Below are 21,697 nucleotides of genomic sequence, written 5' to 3' on the forward strand. Positions count from 1 at the left end.
TTGTTGCTGGACCGAGAAAAAACAAACCGGTTTGTTTTCCTTAGCTGACGTGGACGGTATAATGGGAATTAAAAAAAGAGTAGCTGTAATTTTGGAATTAAATAATTTCCCAACATTATTTAGGGAAAGGGCTCTTAAGTTCTAGTACTATCCTTTTTTCATACTCATTTGGAGAATATAGTTATACGTTCTTGCTTTTCAATTATCTATGGCTTGAGTATGTCGATGAAGATCGTTGACCTACTACTGAAGTTGAACCAACCATGCCATTTGATATCTTCTTCCCCGTATGAAGCAGGTTAGCAAGAGACCAAAACATGCGCCCTAAATCGCCTTTCTCCTAATAACTTTCAAGAGCAAGTGTTGTACAAATCTTAACTGGCCTTTTTTCGCATGTTAAAGCAACATTTACTTGAGCAAAAGTTGAGACACAGGTAACTGCCTGCTCACTAAACCTGCAGCACAAAGCAAGAATTTCAATCATAAACATCTTCTCTGAGCAATACACTAGATTATTAGGGTCAAATTTGTTCCATATATTCAGTTCAAGAGTTCTTACATCTCAATCAATAACAAAATTGGTATACACAATACTCGCAAATATTACTGCAATAAACAATTATATATGTTCTTCAATCATTAACTTTACAGAGTTGACATTGATCACCATTCTTCATCTCGATTCCATCTTGATTTGTGATTCAATTGCATTTGATTGTGCATGAAGCATCTATCTTAAAGAGCATATTTTTCTAGAATACCTGCTTTGACTGCACGTCTTCCATTTTTGGGTAACTAGCTTCTCACATCTCCACATGAGCAGGCCTCAGCATGTAGAAAGTTACATCAACATATTCACAGAGGCTCTAAAATGTAGTGTCATCCTTTGCTGATAAGACATCACATTTCTGATCAGTAGTGCAGAAGTTGCTCATTGGTTAGCCAAGTTGGCAAAAGAAATTTACTTCTTCCATCCCAAAGCTTTGAGATCGTTTTCTTTCAGTTCAACATATTTACCAAGCCTACAATAGACAACAAACTAAGAACATCACATATCTATATTATATAAACAGAGTAATTTAAACACAGTTTCTACTCTATGCAACGCATCATAATAAACATCCCAAAGACATCTACCTGCTTTTCGGTGAAAAAATTAAAATCACACTTCCTCCGTTCCTTTAATAATACCCAATATACTAGTTGTTATTACTTGCTGTAGTTAATGTTTGCAATCACATAGACAAGTTTTTCCCTCCCTTTTCTCCCAATACCAAAAATCTTGTGCACTCTTCCCATGTTGCAATATCTAAGGAATGGATGAAGTATGATGTATTCATCAAGCATCACTGTTATTAAGTAAATAAATATAGAAGTGCATCTAAATTTCATTTACTAGAAAGCAAGTAAAGTGCAGCTATACAAATACCTACTAATATATCTGAAGGCTAAAGAGATTAGGATAACTGCTACATTATCTGAAGGCTAAAGAGATTAGGATAACTACTACTTTATCTGAAGGCCAAACACATAAGTAGCCATGCTAAAAAATCCAAACTTTACAGACATACCAAATTCATTTGTCATGCATAATCAATACATTAATCCGAGGTTTGCTAATATTTTCATAGTTACTCGTATTTAAACTTGCATTAACAGAAAAATACAAAAACTACTGAACTACTTTTTCTTTCCTAAACTTAGCACAAGTTAGGTATCCACATATATCCTTATTCCCCTAATAGAAAACTTCCAATTTTCAAGGCTATTGCAAAGGCTAGTTATATAGTCCAGTCCACTGGACCCAATGACCAAAAATAGCAACCAGAGTCAGGGTTTGATGTTTTTTCCAAGTGGCATTTGAAACAGATTCCATTAACAGCTTCATAACTTATTAGAATTTGTATTTCTTAATTATTAGAGCTAAATCACACTTCAAATCTACTGGTACCCATTCACCAAAAATTTAATGTTAGATTTTACACCTTATCCCTTATTGTGTCTTCGGGGATTTGGTGTAATGCTTTCTAATGAGAGAGGGAAAAATAGTTAGTGGCTAGATTTGGACACTGATATTTCAGAAAAATAATTAGCCATAGTGAAAATTAGTTTTTACTTTATAGGGACATCCCAATAGGGAATATGGAGTAAACATTTAGGATTGGAAGGAGTCTTGTCTAAGTGTTAGCTTGGTTTCTATCTTAAGTGTAAGCCATAGTGAAAATAATTTTGGGCATCCTTCTCAATTATAAGACACACCTCCCAATTGCAACCATTTGCAATTAACATGTTTTTGTGGTTCAAGCATAGCCTTCAATTCTAAACTACCAAAGTACAAAATTTTGTTAGTGAGCGTACTCGTGAGGGTACAACTACCAAAATACCACAGTCGAATAAACATGCAAATGCTAAATACTACACATTGAAGAGGCAATTTATATAAATAATGCACTCAGCCACATTTTACAATGATTAAATGAACATAAAGATACATAAGGTTATCCTCCAGAATGTGGAACTTAATCAAAATATCTAGACAAGTGGAAAAAAAAGAAAAATTAAAAATTATTAAATTACCCAAGGTCAGAGGAAAGCTTGAAACCACCAATACGTACACGTTTTAGGGAATGGATCTGTATGAGAAAGGAAGGGAAATTAGTTGAAATTGATGCATGTGTTACACACACACACAATAAATGAGATGCTGCCATTTCTTTTATGTAGTCAACTAGCAATATGAGAACTTATTGAGAAGGGAACTTTTTAAATTTGTTTTCCTAGAGAATAGACATTAACCATCATTTTCACCATCAAAGTACTTTAACATGATGAGCCATCAAAATATTCCTGCATAAATATACTACAATTATAAATTTTTCAATGCAAAATGTGCAAACCTCAACTTATCATCCAAATAGTACAATAAACAGTCATGCTAATGAAGTGAAGCTAACCTACTACGTTATCCCTTTGTTTTAATACGTTGGCTTGGTAAACATGAGATTAAAGTTAACGGAATAATACGTAGTAATAAAGAAATAAAAAAGAAGTAAAATTCAACAAAGTAGAAGAATTATACTAATAAAAAAGAGTAATAGGGAATAATGGCAACCAACCAAAATTGAGTGAAGCCTCAATCAGTTGCATCCATGATAGATATTATACTATTTTGAGTTTTAATTCTAGGGAGAAAGTTTAATAAACTCTTTAGGCTCTACCAAGAATTAAGACACAAAATTTCAAAATCTAGATAAATATTTAGAATAATAACTAATGATTTTTCTTGCATGTAAATAAACTGTATGGAAGATGAATTGTAGTAAGTCCATGGAAATTTGATAAATTGGCTTTAAGTACTGGGGAGAAAGGTTGAAGTGGAGAATCCAGGGAAATTTGATAATATGGCTTTAAGAATTGGGGAAGATGAGACTGAAAAAGGGAAAGTGCCAAAAAAAGTTCAGTGTTTTGTATATATGTCTCATAACAAAGTGTAATCTGTAAGGCGCAGCGTTAGTGACTTGAAGAAGGAAATACAAATAGCACATGTTTACTATCAAGCCAAAAAGAGGAAAATAACCTCAAGTCCAGCTTTTTTCACCAGTTCTCGAACCTCATGGTTTCTTCCCTCATTAACCTATCAATATAACAATGGCAGTAAGCTGTCAGATGCTCAGTTACCCAACTAGACATAAAGCAATGAAAGAATCAGATAATTATACTCCATAAGTACCAAAACTTGGGGAACGATTATTGTATCAATATCAGTCCCCTCAGCTCCAATAGTCATAGCATAGAAATACAATTTCAATACTTCAAAAAGGGAAACACACACACAATTTCTATATATTTTAAAGTGAGTTAAATCTGACATCATCTATTCCATTCAGTCACAAAATTAAAAAAGGCAATATTACATATTTACTGCTTTCCAGATTTACTAGACACAAGAGCATTAATTGACTTTGCTCAACCAATAGTAATGAGACCCATCCAGCTTGTCTACAAAAGTAGCAGTATAAATCATGAATTATCTTTCTATACAGAATTATGGATTTACCACCTATACATTACATCCAACCGGCACCATTTAAACCACAAGCAAAAATGTCCCAAAGAGCATAAGCAGTGTGGTCAGTATGTTTGTAGAGGCTCCAAAACTATGGCAAACTTAGATCCATCATCAAATAGGTGAGTCTCCTCAAACATGTGTGCTCAGAATTAAAAATCTGAAGAATATTATTTTCATGCATACTGTGAGATGGCAACTATTATTTGAAGCCAGCTGTTAAAAATCATCAAGATAGGAGTGCTCACTCTATGCTTTGTCGAATCTGTAAATTAGCAATGTGCAAGTTTGAAGGAATAAAGGAAGCAAGTTTACACAAAGAGCACACTTGTTTAGCCTTTAGTTTTAATCGTTGAACATAATTCCAGAATCTACAAGTTTCCACACTATCCAAACAGTGTGGGACTTCTCTTTACTGTCTTCACAATGACTAACGCATCTTTGTTTTTCATTCAAAAATTCGATAAAATTTCTTTTATCAATATATGAAGCTAAAAATTACTACTACTCTCAAAGAATTACGTGGAGATAATGACATAGAACTATTTAACTAAAGAAACTGAGAACAATACCAGACTTTATCTATCTTAAGATTGAAAATTTTATAAAGAGATTAATCCATTGCAAATCACTGACACAATTAATGTACAATACCGTGATGCTTACCACAATACGCAGACGAGATCTGAGAATATCTGGCTGTCGAGGCAAGAGTTCTACATATTCAGGCGTACAATGCACACCATCAATGATTGTTCCTTGGATAATGGCCACTAAGTGTCGTTTATGAACTTCACCATTAACAGTGGCAATGTATCTTCAAATGCAAAGAAAATTCTATCACCATTCATAGATTACATATACTATGCAATACAGCAGTGTTGTGATGAGTGATGATTCAGTTAAATTATAAGTACCAGAATTCACCACAAGCCATCAACAAATCAAATCATGTTCTCACAGATAAAAAATTTCTTAATTTTGTAAATATATAAGGATTTGGAGAAAAGATAATCATGAAATGCTAATAAAAGATATGCACCAAACTAAGACAGAATAGAGGCACGATATCAGTAGAGCATGCATTCAAAAGACCATGTGACAGGCACCAAGCCTAGAGTATCAATAGATGCAAGTTCCATTGTTTACAAATATGGTTTTGGTAGCGATCACTGGAACAGCCACACAGTGCTTAGATTAAGAAAATGATTCATTGGTCATGGATTGTGTTGCAGTTATCGCAAAGTGAATTTGACTTCAATGGTCACTCTTTTTCTTGTGATGCTCTATTTTGAAAGGGACTATGTTTTCTAACTTGGCAATTTTGTGATGTTCCCTTCAAGATAATTTAGAAAATCAAAGAGATAGCTAAGTTAGAAAACATAGTCCCTTTCAAGCTATGATGCTCGGACTCTGGTAGCCGTGTTTGAAATTGGTACATGTACAAGTGTCCAACTTGGCAATTTTGTGAAAAATTTCAGTGATTTGGCCTAATATGAAGTGTTAAATTGACTTATCCATGTCTGAGTGTCAATGATCCAACATGATTACTTGAGGTGAAGTGAAGAATAAGAGATGCGTAGCTTTCAAGAACAGCACAATTACACTGCAACTGGTTACATCTTTCTTTGGAAAGACATCCTAGAAAGTGTCTCAAATAACAATACAAGCTACTAATTATGATGGATGTCAGCTTGAATGAAGTGTGATAATATGTCAAAATCAGATGATGAAATTTGTAGAGGGGAACTCAACCAATGAGCGAGGATGTTACATAGCAATATACAAAAGAAATTTCACATAGGCCTATGAGGGATTGATGGATAGAAGCCTGTAACCAACTACCAAGAAAAATGATGTATAGGTGTTAAAGGCAAAGGCAAATCCTATCAGTATGTGAATTATCAAGGATATGCATGAAAGTGCAAGTAATCAAATTAGAACACTAAAAGGGGATGGTGTTTTATGCTATAAATATAAGAATTCATAAGGTACGTGTTTTGAGTCCATTTCTTTTTGCCTTTGTTATAAATGAGTGTTCTAAAAAATTGGGGAATTTCCATGGTGTGTCTGCCTTTTGCTATATACACAGGACTTCATCAGGTTTGTACTTTCAGTCCATTGCTCTTTAAATGATCTTCTAAAAAATATTTGAAGAAAAATTACACAATATAATGTATTTGCTGCTTGAATAAGCAGCATGATTTTATGTTCGAAAAAGCATAATAAGCTTCTAGCCTGCTACTGCTTCACAGACAGCATAAGTTGCTAGTAACCCAGTGCCAATTTGAGTTCAATGATAATAACCAAGTGGCATAAAAAATTATGCATCAAAAATTGAAAATAAAGTTAATTCAGATTTCTGATGCTTTTACATACAAGCTCAAAACACAAATTAATCATCTTTAAAAGTGAAAATCTAAAATATCAAAAGTTAACTTCCAAATGGAGAGTAATAATAAAAGAACTACTTACTCTTTTGTTAAATTAGAAGATGGATGTGATACTCTTTGAGCAAAGTCACCTGGATAAAAGAAGCAAATAGCTATAACAAACTCTACTAGACTCGAAGTCATACTTGATATTTTTAAAATTGAAAGCTATACAAAGTACAGCAGTTACCATCATTGGTTATAATAATTAGTCCAGTAGTTGCAACATCTAGGCGTCCAACAGTAAAAAGCCGTGGCTTTGGCTCTCCAGGATTCTTTTTGTCCTAAAAGAATATATATTAATTGACGTTAATAAAAGAGATAATATGCATTTAAAACATGACAAGATTTCAAAAAACAGAGATCACTTATAGAGAAATTTGAGGGGCTAAAAATTGGAGTCAACAGTGCGCATACCCAACTCTTCAGAAAATCATCACACAAGGATAAAATAGACTTGGACTCTTTCTCACCAGAAGAGCATATGTATCTGCAACGATTTAATCATATTAAGCAGGAATGTAAATCATTTCGGGGTACTAAGTCGAGAAGAACTCAGACAGAAGACATGCACAAGACAGTAAAAAAATTTTCTTTCTTTATTCACAACTTTGAGAATGGAGTAGAGTTGGTGAGTGTGACCCTTTAGGTTTGTTCAGAGCAAGATACACCTTTGATGGCAACTTTTTAGGTAGGCGGCTTCCCTTGACATAAATAATATCCTTGGCAGGATCAACTTTTGTCTGTGCATCACCACTAGTTAGTTAAAATTGCAAATTCAACAAAACAAATCACTGATGGAAAGTGAAACAATAACCATGGAAGAAGCAAGTCAAATCAGTGACACAAGATATTCAGACACCCTAGCAAAAATTTAGAAGCAGTAACTTATAAAGCATAACAAACTTTTTTTTTTTTTTTTAAATTTTTTTGAGGAAAATAACACACTAATTTATGTGAGTGTTAAGAGCAGTTAACCTGAGGTGTATCGCAGACAGAACCATTGACAGTCACCTTTCCCTGAAATATGAGCTCCTCACTGCTTCTCCTTGATGCCACTAAGAAGAGAGATGCAAACTTAGAACAAACATAAGACATATGCCACCAACTAGCAATTGGCAGTAGAACAAAATTCCGGTTTCATTCTACCCTAAAACGACAGATTCCCCCCACTCACATTAATTTTTTCTTCTCTGTAATTTTTTAATCTATTATTCAATCTAACCACGCTTACCTCATGTCCTGATAACAGCCTATATATGTGATTAGTTTTCAACTTTGTTGGCTGCAAATTGAGACTCAAAAAGACCTACAATCTTATCTTATCACAATGCAACATAAAGCCTCTGTTGGGTCTGCATTGAGATTGAACTAATTCAGGTAGGTGCAGCAAGTATATAATGTGGAAAATTGTGGGAATAACCACCAACCTATCATGACCTAATTCAGGTGCATTCAGGAAAATCTGAGAATGTTTTCCGTTAAACACAATCAGTAACCAATATAAGCAGAACCAAGGCACAAAGAGATCATCCAATGACACCCATAACCAGTCAATCTCATATAATCAGAGGGGAAAAAAAAAAAAAAAAAAAAATCCCTCGACGACATGATGGCCAGTCTAGCAAACAACCAAAAATCAATCACAACTCACAAAGCCAATGCATAAATTTCCAAAAACCTCAATTCCTCGGATGAGATACTGCATGGTATGTTGTTTAATACTTTAATTTGCATCAAATGATCCACATAAAAGTGTTGCAGCTGTTGCTATCATAAGGTAACACAGGAAGTCAGTGGATCCCTTGCATACTACTGAAATGTAGAGTGACTTCATACTATGTTGCCCTGCATATTACTGAAAATTACAGTGACTGCAATGCTATATTTTGCTTCTGGTCTTTATACTTTCTTCATTTCACTAAAATTGCAACACTTTGACTTGTGCACAATTTCACTCCGCATTGACTAACTTTTACGATTTATGGTTGCGTAAAGATATGGTCACGTGGGATCTTGTTAGAATCACCTCGATTTATTTTTGACAATATCAAATTTTATAATTCTGACTTTTTAGAAATTAAATATATTGAAATAATGCATTGGCGAGCATGAAATGAGAACCGTTGCAATTTTAGTAAAACAGATTAAGTATATTTTTATATATTACCTATTCATAAACCGGTTGATTGGTAGTTTGACCACAAAAATCCAAGCGATGCAAAGACAGTGACGCAGATCCATACAAGTGATTTCATATTAAGGGACAAACAAGGTAAGAACAACGAAGAGCTGATGAATTGAAGGTCACTTAGAAACTAGAAAAAAAAACTTTAAACCATCAAACAATGAAAGCTAAAACTTGAGTTATGATAACTCAATGAAGAGAAGTGGCAGCAGTAATGGAAAATTACTGTACCAAGAAAATCACCTGTCTCGGTTAGCTAGCCAGAAGCTCATTAGCACATAGGCAGCATATTAAGCTAGCTTCTTAAAGCAAGAAGACAATTTGATCCTATATCTTAGTCACAATAATGAGAAGTCAATGAAATTGATAATTGAAGTGTGTGGTGGGACATGTGCAGGGTCTTTGATTGAAATGGGAGTAGATTATCTCAAAACATGTTTGCTGTGTCTCACATGAAAACTTTGTACTTCCTCCGTTTTTTTAGTTGCTACACTTTTATTTTCACGGTCTCCTAGACAGTCTTTTAATAGGAGAGAGATAGAGAAAAAAATAAGATGGACCCATGTGGGTAGGAGAGAGATAGAGAGAAAAGAATGTCACGGATCCACATGGTCAAGGTGTCCAACCAAGTCAACCACCCATAAGGGTCTATACAAGAAGAAGGCAAGTCAACCAAGATGGAAGAAAAGCAACAGCAGCAGCAAACACTATAAGGGATTATGGAAGCTCCAATTGAGAAGAGGACAAAAGTAATTAAAAGGAAGAGAAGGAAAGAAAGCCAATTAGTTTCTTTGTGTTGATTTATGTTTTTCTAATTTAGCTAAGTATCACATGTAAGCTAAACCAAGTCAACCACCCATAAGGGTCTATACAAGAAGAAGGCAAGTCAACCAAGATGGAAGAAAAGCAACAGCAGCAACAAACACTATAAGGGATTATGGAAGCTCCAATTGAGAAGAGGACAAAAGTAATTAAAAGGAAGAGAAGGAAAGAAAGCCAATTAGTTTCTTTGTGTTGATTTATGTTTTTCTAATTTAGCTAAGTATCACATGTAAGCTTCAAGGTCTTCTATAACCACCTTAGTATAAGTTGAGTAGAAGGTGTTAGGAAAAGGTATCCAGAAAATTGAGTGAAACACACTGTGAGAGTGGCGGCGTCAAGCTACTAAGTGAGAGTGATAGCCTAAAGTTATCAATTGTAATCCTTCTCTATCTTAATTCAAATTAAGCTGTTGCGGGCTGCCGGTGACCGGAACTACCAGTCCGACCACCACAATTTTAAAAAAAAAAAGTTAACATAATATGGAGTCTAACACTTCACAGCGACTGGATGCCATGGAAACAGCGCTCAACTGAAAACCCAGATGACGACCATCGCAGAGAAGCTGCAAACACCAAACAACAACCTCACGCGAGTAGTCGCGGCCGCCGTAAAAGCAGCCATGGAAGAGGAACGCAAAACCCTCGAAGAAGATCGGAAGAAAACAGAGGAGGCCGTTGTAGCCACGGTCAGCAAGTTGGAGGACCGCATCGACCGTTTTCGACCACCGTCGACACCCAGGCCGCCAATGACCGAGGGAAAATCGCCAAGCTCCAACAAAAACTGGAGATAACGAAGCAAAACCAAACTCAGCAGCAACAGAATCCTCCGTTCATAACGTTGGAGGACGAGAACCTCTCTCAACCAGAATTAGAACGCGCTCCGACACCAATCGGGGGGCGGTCACATGGGGAGCAAGAATGGCAACCGCGAGCGAATGGCGCGGTGGAAATTGGAGAGGAGGCGAAGGCGGCGAGTACGGTGGTGGAGGCCATTGGAAGCGTAGAAAGTTGGAGATGCCCATTTTTTACGGCTCCGATCCTGATAATTGGACCGCAAGGGCCGAAATGTATTTTGAGGTCTATCGATTGACGGAGAGGGAGAAGATGGAGGCATCGGTTGTCGCCATGGACGGGGTGGCGATGAAGTGGTTTCAATGGGAGCAAAAACGCCGACCTTTCTATGGTTGGTTGGACCTCAAACAAAGAATCTTTAGCGAATTTCGGCCCTCCCACTCCGGGTCGTTACATGAGCAGTGGTTAGCCATGACCCAAGACGGCTCAATGGCGGAGTACCGGCGAAGGTTCATTGAGACGGCGGCGCCGTTAGAGCCGGAAATCATCATGTTGGGACAGTTTATAAATGGTCTGAGGAGGGATATTAAGGTGGAGCTAAGGCCGTTAAATCCCCCAAGCTTGGAAAGAGCTATGGAGGTGGGAGGGAGGATCGGAGAGAGGAATCGGTTACACAGGAGAAGAAGGGGACTAGAGGTTGGAGATCTGGACCGATTTCTGGTGGGATAAGTAGTAATAGCCTAGTACAAAAGAGTGGAGGGGGTACTGGGCTCATAAGGACGTATGGGCTGCCAAACTCTTTGGGCCCAAAAGCGTGGCCTAAGGCTCCTGAAGCGTCTCAAGGGTCCGTTAATCAGGCCCATCAAACTCAAATTCCGGCAGTAAGACAGTAGGAACGACGCGCCGGTTAACCGAGTCTAAAATGCAAGAACGACGGGCTAAGGGGCTTTGTTTTCGATGTGACGAGAGGTGGGGAGTCGACCCCCGATGTAAACGAAAGGAGCTCACACTTATGGTCGCCGGGGATGGCGATGGGGAAAACGGAGAAAGTGAGTTCAAAGAAGAAGAGGAGGTGTGGGAACCAAGTGAAGCCGCGGTCGGAGTGTCCTTATGCTCCGTGGTGGGCCTTTCCAACCCAAAAACCATGAAATTGGGTGGAGAAGTTAAGGGGCAACGCGTGGTAGTAATGATCGAACCGGGGGCAACCCATAATTTTATCTCCACAACTAATGTCGGAGTTGCCACTAGAGGTGCAAGGTGACTGGGAGTTTAGGGTGGCTCTCGGAAATGGAGAGATGGTGAAGGGGCGTGGAGTGTGTAAGAAGGTGGTGATTAAGTTAGATGGAGGAGTTACTATAATCGAGTAGTTCCTACCCTTGTCCTTAGGGAACACGGAGGTGATACTTGGGGTTCAATGGTTGGAAAAGTTAGGGTCCGTGGTGACGAATTGGAAGACTCATGTCATGAAGTTTGCCGTCGCCGGAGTACCGGTGACCTTGGTGGGTGATCCGACCCTCGGGAAGTCACTAGTGTCCTTGAAAGCCATGGTGAGGAGTTTAAGTAAAGAGAAAATGGGCATACTAGTTGAAATCAATATGTTGGGTGATGGGTGTGACTGTGTGAGGCCCAATCCGTGAGGCCCAATCCCACATATGTTAGGGCCTTACTTGAGGAATATCAAAATACCTTTCAAATGCCCAAAGGACTTCCACCACAACGAAGTCATGAGCATTTCATTACACTTAAGGAGGGAAGCAATCCCGTGAGTGTCCGGCCGTACCGGTATCCACAAGTCCAAAAGGACGAAATCGAGAAGCTCATAAGAGAGATGATTGAGGCCGGAATTATAAGGCCATCTACAGGCCCGTTTTCGAGCCCGGTTCTTTAGTAAAAAAGGACGGTTCGTGGCGGTTTTGCGTTGATTATCGGGCTTTGAACAAAGAGACGGTGCCGGAAAAGTACCCAATTTCGGTTATCGATGAGTTACTTGATGAGCTTTATGGGGCTAGAATTTTTCGAAACTCGACTTGAAGTCGGGTTATCACCAAATTCGGGTCAAGTCCGATGATATTTCTAAAACCGCATTCCGTACACACGAGGGGCACTATGAATTCCTTGTTATGCCCTTTGGTCTTACCAATGCTCCGACTACCTTCCATCCAATCCTGATGAACGACATTTTTCGCCCATACTTACGAAAATTGGTTTTAGTGTTTTTTGACGATATTTTGGTGTATAGTAAAGATGAATGTGAGCATGCAAGGCATTTGAAGGAGGTGTTTGAAATATTGGCAGTAAACAAATTGTATGCCAATTTGAAAAAGTGTGAGTTTGGCCAAGAGGAAATTGCTTATTTGGGCCATGTGATCTCTTATCATGGTGTGGCCATGGATAAGGGAAAAGTGCAAGCAATCTTGGATTGGGCTTGTCCAAGGAACCTAAGAGGGTTTCTTAGGCTCACGGGCTACTACCGAAAATTTGTAGCCCAATATGCTTTCATTGCCGGCCCACTCACGGCCCAACTCAAGGAGTGTTATGGGTGGAACGAGGAAGCCACTCAAGCGTTTCACCGACTTAAGGAAGCTATGGTCACCGCCCCGGTTTAGCTATGCCGAATTTTGAAAAAGAGTTCGTAGTGGAGGCCGATGCGTCAGGCTATGGGCTGTCCTTATGCACATGGGCCGACCCATAGCCTACTATAGCAAGATGTTGGGGGTTCAAGTCCAAGAGAAGTCCATTTACGAAAAAGAACTCATGGCGATTTGCTTAGCCATAGTTCGTTCGAAGCATTACTTGATGGGCCGACACTTCATCGTTCGGACCGATCAACAAAGTCTCCGTATATCACCCAACAACGGGAAGTTGGGGGTGACAACCAAAAATGGTTAAGGAAGCTAGTGGGTTTTGACTTCGAGGTTCAATAAAAACCCGGAGCCTCAAATCGGGTAGCGGATGCGCCGTCTAGGAGGAGAAATGGGCCAGCACGTTCAAGAGGCCCAATTCGTTGCTCTAGTATCCTCAACTTGGGTGAGTTGGGCTAACTTGGAGAAAGAGTTGGAAGCTGATATTTGGCTAGGCCAAATTAAAAAAAGGGCTTGTTAAAGGAGAGGTCCACATGGGTTTACACTTGAAGGCACTAGACTCCTTTACAGAGGGAGAATCGTGCTCCCCAAAAACTCCAAATTCATTGCTAAATTGCTGAAGGAATATCACGCCACCCCCACGGGTGGTAATGACGGTGAAGTTAAGTCCTACATCTGAATTGCGGCGGACTGGTATTGGCAAGGTATGAGGAAGGATGTGGGAAAATTTGTAGGAGAATGTGAAGTATGTCAACGAAACAAATCAGTTTAACACCACCCCCTCGGTCTTCTACAACCACTTCCGATTTCGGGAGCAATTTGGGAGGATTTGTCCATGGATTTCGTGGAGGGTTTACCCCTCTAAGGGTATCGATTCGGTGCTAGTGGTGGTGGATCGGCTGTCCAAGTACAACCATTTTATTGGATTAAAGCATCCCATTAATGCATTACGGGTGGCTGATTGTTTCATCAAGGAGGTGGTGCGCCTCCACGGGTTTCCGTCCTCAATCATCTCCGACCGGGATCGAGTATTTATGAGCATCTTTTGGAGGGAGTTATTTCGCCTCCAAGGTACTCAATTGAAACGAAGCACCGCCTACCATCCACAAACGGACAGTCAGACGGAAATAGTGAACAAAGGGCTCGAGATTTATCTCCGGTGTTTCGTGGAAAGGTAGCCGAAATAGTGGGCAAAGTGGCTTGCGTGGGCTGAGTACTCGTACAATACATCACCGCACAAATCGACCAAGATGACTCCTTTCAAGATCGTTTACGGTCGGGATCCTCTAAAATTATGGCGACTGGGAGTAGTTTAGAGGAAGGATTGAAGGTATTATGATGTTAGAAGAATTACGCCTTAATTTAGTACGAGCTCAACAATTGATGAAGGAATTTGCGGACAAGAAGAGGACAGATGGCGAGTTTCAGGTTGGCGACGCGGTGTATTTGAAGATCCGTCCGTATCGGCAGAAGTCCCTGGCAAGGAGGCCGTTTGAGAAGCTAGCGGCTCGATATTATGGGTCGTATACGGTGGTTCAGAGGGTGGGCAGGGTCGCCTACAAACTGGATTTGCCGCCCTCATGTAAATTTCATCCGGTGTTTCACATCTCGCAGCTCAAACGCGCGGTGGGTACAACCGCCATTAACCCGAACATTCGAGAGACTCTCACCGAGGAAATGGAGCTAGTGGTCGAGCCGGAAGCAATCATGGAGGTCCGTTAGTGCAAGGCACAAGTGGGAGGTCCTGGTTAAGTGGAAGGGGCTGCCGGAGTTCGAAGCGACCTGGGAAGATGGTGAATCCTTGAATCAGCGTTTTCCCGACTTCCACCTTGAGGACAAGGTGAGTCTTTTGGGGCGGGGTATTGTCACGGATCCACATGGTCAAGGTGTCCAGCCAAGTCAACCACCCATAAGGGTCTATACAAGAAGAAGGCAAGTCAACCAAGATGGAAGAAAAGCAACAGCAGCAACAAACACTATAAGGGATTATGGAAGCTCCAATTGAGAAGAGGACAAAAGTAATTAAAAGGAAGAGAAGGAAAGAAAGCCAATTAGTTTCTTTGTGTTGATTTATGTTTTTCTAATTTAGCTAAGTATCACATGTAAGCTTCAAGGTCTTCTATGACCACCTTAGTATAAGTTGAGTAGAAGGTGTTAGGAAAAGGTATCCAAAAAATTGAGTGAAACACATTGTGAGAGTGGTGGCCTTAAGCTACTAAGTGAGAGTGGTGGCCTCAAGCTACTAAGTGAGAGTGATAGCCTTAAGTTATCAATTGTAATCCTTCTCTATCTTAATTCAAATTAAGCTTTAAGCCTTCCTTCGCATTAATTATCGCATTTTACTATCATTAATTGGTTGCCGGAAGTCGGTACATTACAAAGAATGTCAAAAATAGAAAGTGTTGCAACTAATTAAAAATTTCCAAAATAGGAAAGTGTAGCAACTAAAAAGAAAGAGAGCAAGTACGTATAAAGATGGAGTTTTAGTGAATACTTAACTAATACTTCCTCCATTTTTATTTAGATGACTTAACATTCCTAAAAAGAAAGTGTCACAATACTTGATAGGATACTCTTTTTTATAATCACAAATCACCTACAATTAACCAACCTTATACCCATCCTAATGAACAAATCTCTAAATAATCAGCCCAACCCAAAACCACCATCCCCATAACCCAACATTATTCATCCTACTAAGCCACCACCACCCTTATCGAACCACCACCACCTTTATTTAACCACCACAGAAAGCACCACTCCGATATACCGAACCACCACCAAAACAACCTTGTCTAACGAATCACCACCAAAAGCGCCACCCCGACCTATCAAACCACCACCAAACCACCCTTTCCTTCCTTGCCGAATGACCACCCCAGCCACCATACCACCACCACCACAACCATCTTTACCCTCAACTCTATTATCTCTCTTCTCAACCCTTTTCCTTCCTCAACCACTAGATCCATAACCCACCCACCACCACTCTCAAGTCACGCCTCCAATTGTCACCATTATAGCGCACACCACCGCCATCTGTGTTGTTTTAGAGAAAGAAATGTAAAGGCAAAAAGAGCTAGGAAGAAAATCAGATCTGAAAAATTACATATGCTTAGTGGTGGTTTGATTTCTTAATCTTCTTTCTCCTCTTCTCAAAAATTCAAAAGCCCATTTTTATGGTGGTAGCTAAGTGTGGTACGGTGGTGGTTTGGATGTGAGGGTGGGGTGGTAGTAGTCGGATGCGGTTTGGTGATTTAGATGAGGGCGATGGTTCTTGTATTTTAGATATCTAAATTCATTATCTACCCTCCTTAAAATTAACCTTCATTATAGCAATAGCTGCTTCATCCTGCCATGTCTATCAGCCTTAGTAGGTATTAAAAGCATTGTTCTCAAACTCTTCGGTTCTCTTCGGGTACCAATGTCAATTCCTCCACATAGGTATGAACAATTGGACACTTCGATTTAAACCCAAAAATGGAGAAATAGCTGAATTTTAAATGCCTGGACACAAACCCATGTCATACACGTACCCAAAATACATTGGCTTAGAGCCTTAGATAGAAACTCTTAGAGCAAAAGCTAAAAACATGGAGCTTTTATTCTAGCACTTTGTAAGTTATGCTAGCATGATTCTCTCTATTTAGAGCAAAGAACAATAATACGTAAAAGACTACACAATACCCAAGAACAGGTTCATGTTCGTTCAAAAAGTCGACAAAATCAACTATCACAGCACATTATATCCATTAATCCAATAGCTTTAAGAGTAATCATCTGGGTTTTCAACCATATACGTAGTATATAATTAGGCCCAAATTTAATTTAATTCACCCTAACAGTTAAGGGTTCGTTTGGCATTGTTGTGGTTTTCTGTTTTTTGGTTTTTTGTTTTCTAAAAGTATATGATAGGTGTCATAATGAATCAAAAATTATATAAACTTATTAAAATTATGATAATTTTGAAAACTCACAATAGAAAAGTGGAAACACCTTTTTCTTGTTTCCTGTTGTTTTTGGTTTTAAAAAAAAACTGAAAACCAAAATTGATGCCAAACAAGCCTTAACTTTTTCAATCAATTTTCCCCAAAATTGAAGTAATTAGCCTAAGTACGGCAGTTCTCATGAAATTCACAGCATATTTGTCAAGAAAATATAAAAATCAATCGTAATTAAGACGAATTTCAACATGTTTATGCAAAGCACAATTAATTATAATCACACAAACTATACAGTAAACAAATTCACATTTGAAAGAAATAAAATTCTCTCACCTCCAGCAGCAGCAAGTACCTTAGCAAGACGCTGAGGCTTCTCCCCAAACTTCTCATTGTAAAACCTACGAGCAGCTTTCGAATAACGAGGCTCTTCAACCATCTTTTTCTTCGTCGTCTTCGCCGCAACCGCCTTCTTCTGCTTTCCGCCTTCGGCAACCGATTGAAATGAGCGCGTCGTGGGAAGTGCGTGGAGAATCCATGGTGCGGAAAGCTTGGGGGAGGACAACAATGGCGGATGGTCTTCGATGGAAGAAGGGAAGGAAGTGAGTGAAATGCGAAGGCGAGGAGTGAGAGTGTGGAGGTAGGTGCGGTGGATGGAGAGGAATGATGGTCGAGTGAAGTGGAGGGTTGAAATTGCTAGTGTTGTTGAAGCGGTGGTGATGGTAATGGCCGCCATTGATGGTGGTTTGTGACGGAGGTGGTGGGTGTGGGTGTGGGTGTGGTGGGTTTTGGATAGGGGAGTGGAACTGTGTACTGCTGAAGTGCTGAGCGAAACAAAAAGGAGAAGTATTACTATTTTCGCCTTTTCGGACGTCTGACATATTGACATATAATCTCCCCTCCCCGTTTTTAAATACTTGTTTCAATTTCATTATATATACTCCTTCCGTTTTTAAATATTTGCTACATTTTTCATGCGCGGAGTTTTAGGAGAAATTGGAGAAAGTAATAAAATATGGAAGTAGTGAGGTTGGTGGAAGAATAAAAAATTGTAAAAAATCAAAAGTAGTAGAGAGAATTGAAGGAGAGAGAACATAAAATTAATATTGTTGGGTCCACTTGGTGAGAAAAAATCATTAAATATTATAAAAGTTTTCCAAATAAGGAAATGGGGCAAGTATTTAAAAACGACCTGTAGACACCAAAATGTGTCTCGCCAAAACCAAATCCAGTGATGAATACCTTTCACGTCATTTGATTATCGAACAAAGCGAAAGTGTAAAAAGTCTAGTGATGAGGATGTTTTTATTAAAATATCTCTTCTTTCTGTTTTTGAAAATATTTCTTTTTTTACCCTATTTTTGAAAAACGTGCATTCTTGTTTAGTTTGGTCCATGACATGGGTCCAATAATGGTTTAGTTGGATGGGGCTTGAAAATACCTTTCCAACGATATATTATAAGCCCAATTCCGATGAATAATGAGGAAGTTATGGCCAAAATACTAAACTAGGCCCAAACCGGATTTTACCTGCGACGCAATGATCATGTGGAGGGTCCAAAGATCTAATCCTATTCCTAAACTAATTAGGATTAATTAGTTTCTTCTATAAGTTTCTAAAAGATCTTAATTATCCTTTTTGAAAAGATAAGATTAAAGAATTTGAGTTAAATAAAAACTTTACTTTTTTAAAACTTTCCTTTTTCTTAAATCCTAATTCTATTCGAATTTAAAAATGTTCAAAAACAGTCAGATTTTATTTTTGTGCCTCATAATCTTTATCCAAATTTTATATGGTTGGATAGATCTTGAAATTATCTTTCCAGTTATATAATATAATATAAAATCCGAGCTATAACGAAAAAGATATGAATGAAACATGAAACTCTATCCAAAACTGACACCGTCCTACTATTTCGGCCATATCTTTTTATATACAAAATATTTTAATCTGATTCTAATTGGGTTGGAAAGTAGACTTCAAGAGCTTTCCAACGACATATTATATGCCTTATTTGGACTTTTGGATCAAAAGATATGATAAAAACAAAATCCGCAAAAACTGTTGTCCATCGAGTTCTATTTCGATTCGAATTCGGATTCTTTTCTTTATTTTTCGACTCTCTTTTTTCCTATAAATAGAGGCCATATCTCCCCTTTTCAATAACCAACTCTCATCAAGAAATTCTTGATTCTCTCTCTCTTTCGAAGCCTAGCCTTTTACAAATACAATTCCTCATACATTAGCACTAGACGCACCTATCATTGTTCGAAGTTGCCTTCGCCCTAGACATGAAAGGTTTTTGTAACACCCTAGAAATTCCTTTATTTTAAAATACATGTTTTGCCCTGTATAAAACTTTAAATAGGAATATCTAAGACATTACTGCCACCGTGAAAACGGTTAAGGCAAATATCAAAGATACACAGCGGAAGACTAATTTTAAAAACCTTTCCAAAACAAACCAACTTGAAAAGCTAACCAAACGAAAGTAAAGTTAAAACCAAAATGAGCGAAGTAAAATGAAAATCAACCTACAACTTGGAACTGTTTTGGGGTGTTTTTTTCCCTTGGGAGAGTTACGTCACGAAGTCTGATCCGGCTGAGCTGTACCTGCAAAATAACGGAGACTCCGGGTGGTTGGAGCTCCGCCTCCGACGGTCAAGTTAGTAACTTGAAACGGAATAAAGAGAACGGAAATTTAGGTGGGTATCTGCTCGGATTCCAAGCTCAGGTCTTTCTCTGATGTAAGAGAATAAGGGTGTAATAAATGATTGAATGTGTCCCCAAAATGGGGAAATATCTCCCTATATTATAGGGTCGTTGGAAAGTGTGCCCCTACCTAGGTCACTTGACCTAGATTTTAGTGGGCTGCGCCGTTTTACGGCGCCCCTAGGAATTTGGGCCCTTGAAGGCCGCCATTTCAGAGGCATATCTGAGGGCGCCAAGTGTCAAGAGGAGGTTGAGCCACATGGGCCATCCCGAGCTCGACACGTGGCGACCTCTCATTGGTCCACGTGTCAAGAGGATGTTGAGCCACATGGGCCATTCTGAGCTCGACACGTAGCGACCTCTCATTGGTCCACGTGTCTAGGGTAAAAATACCCTAAACATTTGCCCCTCACAGGTCGCACGTGCACATCATGTGGGGCCTGTGACACGTGTCCACCTTTCATAGGTGAACAGTAACGGACAAAATTTTTGAATTTTAAATCAAAAAATTTCCCCCCACTTTTACTTTCTATAAATAGAAAGTTACTCCTCTCCTTTTCACACCTTACGTTTACTTTGACTTTTTAGAGAGAGAAAAAGAGAGGTTTTTAGAGAGATTTCTACATCACAGCAAGTTTCAAGCTTCCGAGTGCTAGCAATACATCACCCGGTTCACCGGCTGTAGCGGTTTTCAGATTTTTCAGAGTTAAAGCGAGGTAACCGCCTGTACCATTTTAGCTTTTCTCCCTTTCAATTTGCATACCATTTTTTCCGCCTGTATACCCGGCTTTCTTAAGAGAATATAAATGAGTTCCCAATCCACCCACTCGGCACTGCCTAGGACACTCAGCCGATCCCTCGGAACGACTGAGTCTAGAACAGGGGGTGCCTCTTCTGGACTGTCGGAACCAATATGCTCATCTCCAAATTCCTCCCTCTCTGTGTCTGTGCAGGACACAATGGCCAGAACGAAACAAACGGCCAGGCGGTCTAAAAGCTGGCGCACCATGAGAGTGTCAGCCGATGAGGTTTTCCCGGAAGGGGAACAGAGGAATTGGGAGGAGAGCGGATCTGACGAAGAGGCTCCCTCTACCTCAGGGAGCTCTGGAGTAAGAGAGGTAGACGGCGAGGGAGCCGCCTCCTCTAATGGAGCCGACGATACTGAGGTCGGCCAAGGATCAAGAGCGGAATCTTCCGGCTCTGACTAGGGTGATTTTGCGGCTGACTATCAGCAGCCGCCCAAGGTTGCTGACAATCCCAACCCCAAGAAGACCCGGATGCTGCCGAGTAACATTGCACTTCTGAATAGCGGGTTCAGGGCCTTCAAAGAGAAGCACCTCTTTGGAAGGGGTTGGGAGATTATTGTCCCTATAGCTGATGCTGTAATGGCCTGGAGTGACGACATTGATCACGCGAATGATTACTTCATCTGCTACGAGGCGGTTATCGAAGCCGGCCTCCGGTTCCCCCTCCACCCCGGGATTAGGAAAATCCTCAAGGGGTACGATCTGGGGGTTTGGCAGCTCACCCCTAACTCGTGGGTGAACATTCTAAGTTACGTCGCCGCCTGCGAGTTTCAAAATTTAAACTCAGTTTTTCCGCCTTCGCTCATATGCACTACCTGAGCAAGGCCCCAGGCGGCCATGGGGCATGGTATACGCTAACTACCTTGCCCCAATATCTAATGACTTTGGACAAAGTGTCCAAGTGGTCCGGGTGGAAGGACAAATTTTACTTGATTTCTTCCTCCACTCTAAGACACAACCGGACACTGCGCCGGTATAATACTGAACCGGCTCTCCTTGGACGTAAATGCCCTCTCCCGGTACTATCTACTAAGGCCCAGGAGCAAATCATGGAGCCGGAATTCTTTGAAACGACAACTGAGCCCATGGGGGATGGGACTCACATTATTGTACTCAAGAACTGGATCCCCCATCCGAACTTCTTCAAGGACGAGTGCTTCTGTCCGCCTGCGGGCTGAGTACAATGTTCCCCAGGGGTAGAATACTTCTCATCCGGAATGATTGTGTAGACACCTAAAAATGTCTCCCCAAAACCAAACCCATTGATGAACGCCTTTCACCGCCATTATTGGTCGAGTTGAGTATTTAATCTTTGGAGTGCTTAAGTCCATGTTTCTACCCAATACATTTCATAAA

The 21,697-nt window shown here is 39.7% G+C and overlaps 1 protein-coding gene across 3 annotated transcripts; it reads right to left on the reverse strand.

Annotated features, from left to right (window-relative positions):
• Positions 1 to 68: 68 nt before the first annotated feature.
• LOC145588617 (putative ribosomal large subunit pseudouridine synthase SVR1, chloroplastic) lies at positions 69 to 17,675 on the reverse strand. Of its 3 annotated transcripts, none has more exons than XM_081645257.1 (10): positions 17,159 to 17,674; positions 7,477 to 7,556; positions 7,141 to 7,241; positions 6,916 to 6,988; positions 6,689 to 6,782; positions 6,542 to 6,611; positions 4,733 to 4,883; positions 3,578 to 3,634; positions 2,578 to 2,633; positions 69 to 1,022 (listed from the first exon to the last, which is right to left on the reverse strand). In XM_081645257.1, exons 1-10 carry the CDS (start codon positions 17,556 to 17,558, stop codon positions 962 to 964), a joined length of 1,143 nt encoding a protein of 380 aa, XP_081501383.1. In that variant the 5' UTR covers positions 17,559 to 17,674; the 3' UTR covers positions 69 to 961. The 3 variants fall into 3 exon arrangements, with proteins under 3 accessions (XP_081501383.1, XP_081501434.1, XP_081501466.1); XM_081645308.1 differs by having other exon boundaries at positions 6,542 to 6,590; positions 17,159 to 17,670; XM_081645340.1 differs by lacking the exon at positions 69 to 1,022 and having other exon boundaries at positions 2,574 to 2,633; positions 17,159 to 17,675.
• Between the last annotated feature and the right edge of the window lie 4,022 nt (positions 17,676 to 21,697).

The sequence above is a fragment of the Chenopodium album genome, chromosome 1, assembly GCF_948465745.1.
Source record: "Chenopodium album chromosome 1, dcCheAlbu1.1, whole genome shotgun sequence".
Lineage (NCBI taxonomy): Eukaryota > Viridiplantae > Streptophyta > Magnoliopsida > Caryophyllales > Amaranthaceae > Chenopodium > Chenopodium album.

What these genes read in the sequence shown, in the direction of transcription:
- LOC145588617 (XM_081645257.1), bottom strand. Translation starts at nt 17,558, where the DNA reads ATGGCGGCCATTACCATCACCACCGCTTCAACAACACTAGCAATTTCA. An exon ending in CTGTCTGCGATACACCTCAG is followed by an intron (nt 7,242 to 7,476) that starts GTTAACTGCTCT and finishes GGTGATGCACAG; the next exon opens with ACAAAAGTTGATCCTGCCAA. An exon ending in AAGCTTTCCTCTGACCTTGG is followed by an intron (nt 1,023 to 2,577) that starts GTAATTTAATAA and finishes TGTCTATTGTAG; the next exon opens with GCTTGGTAAATATGTTGAAC.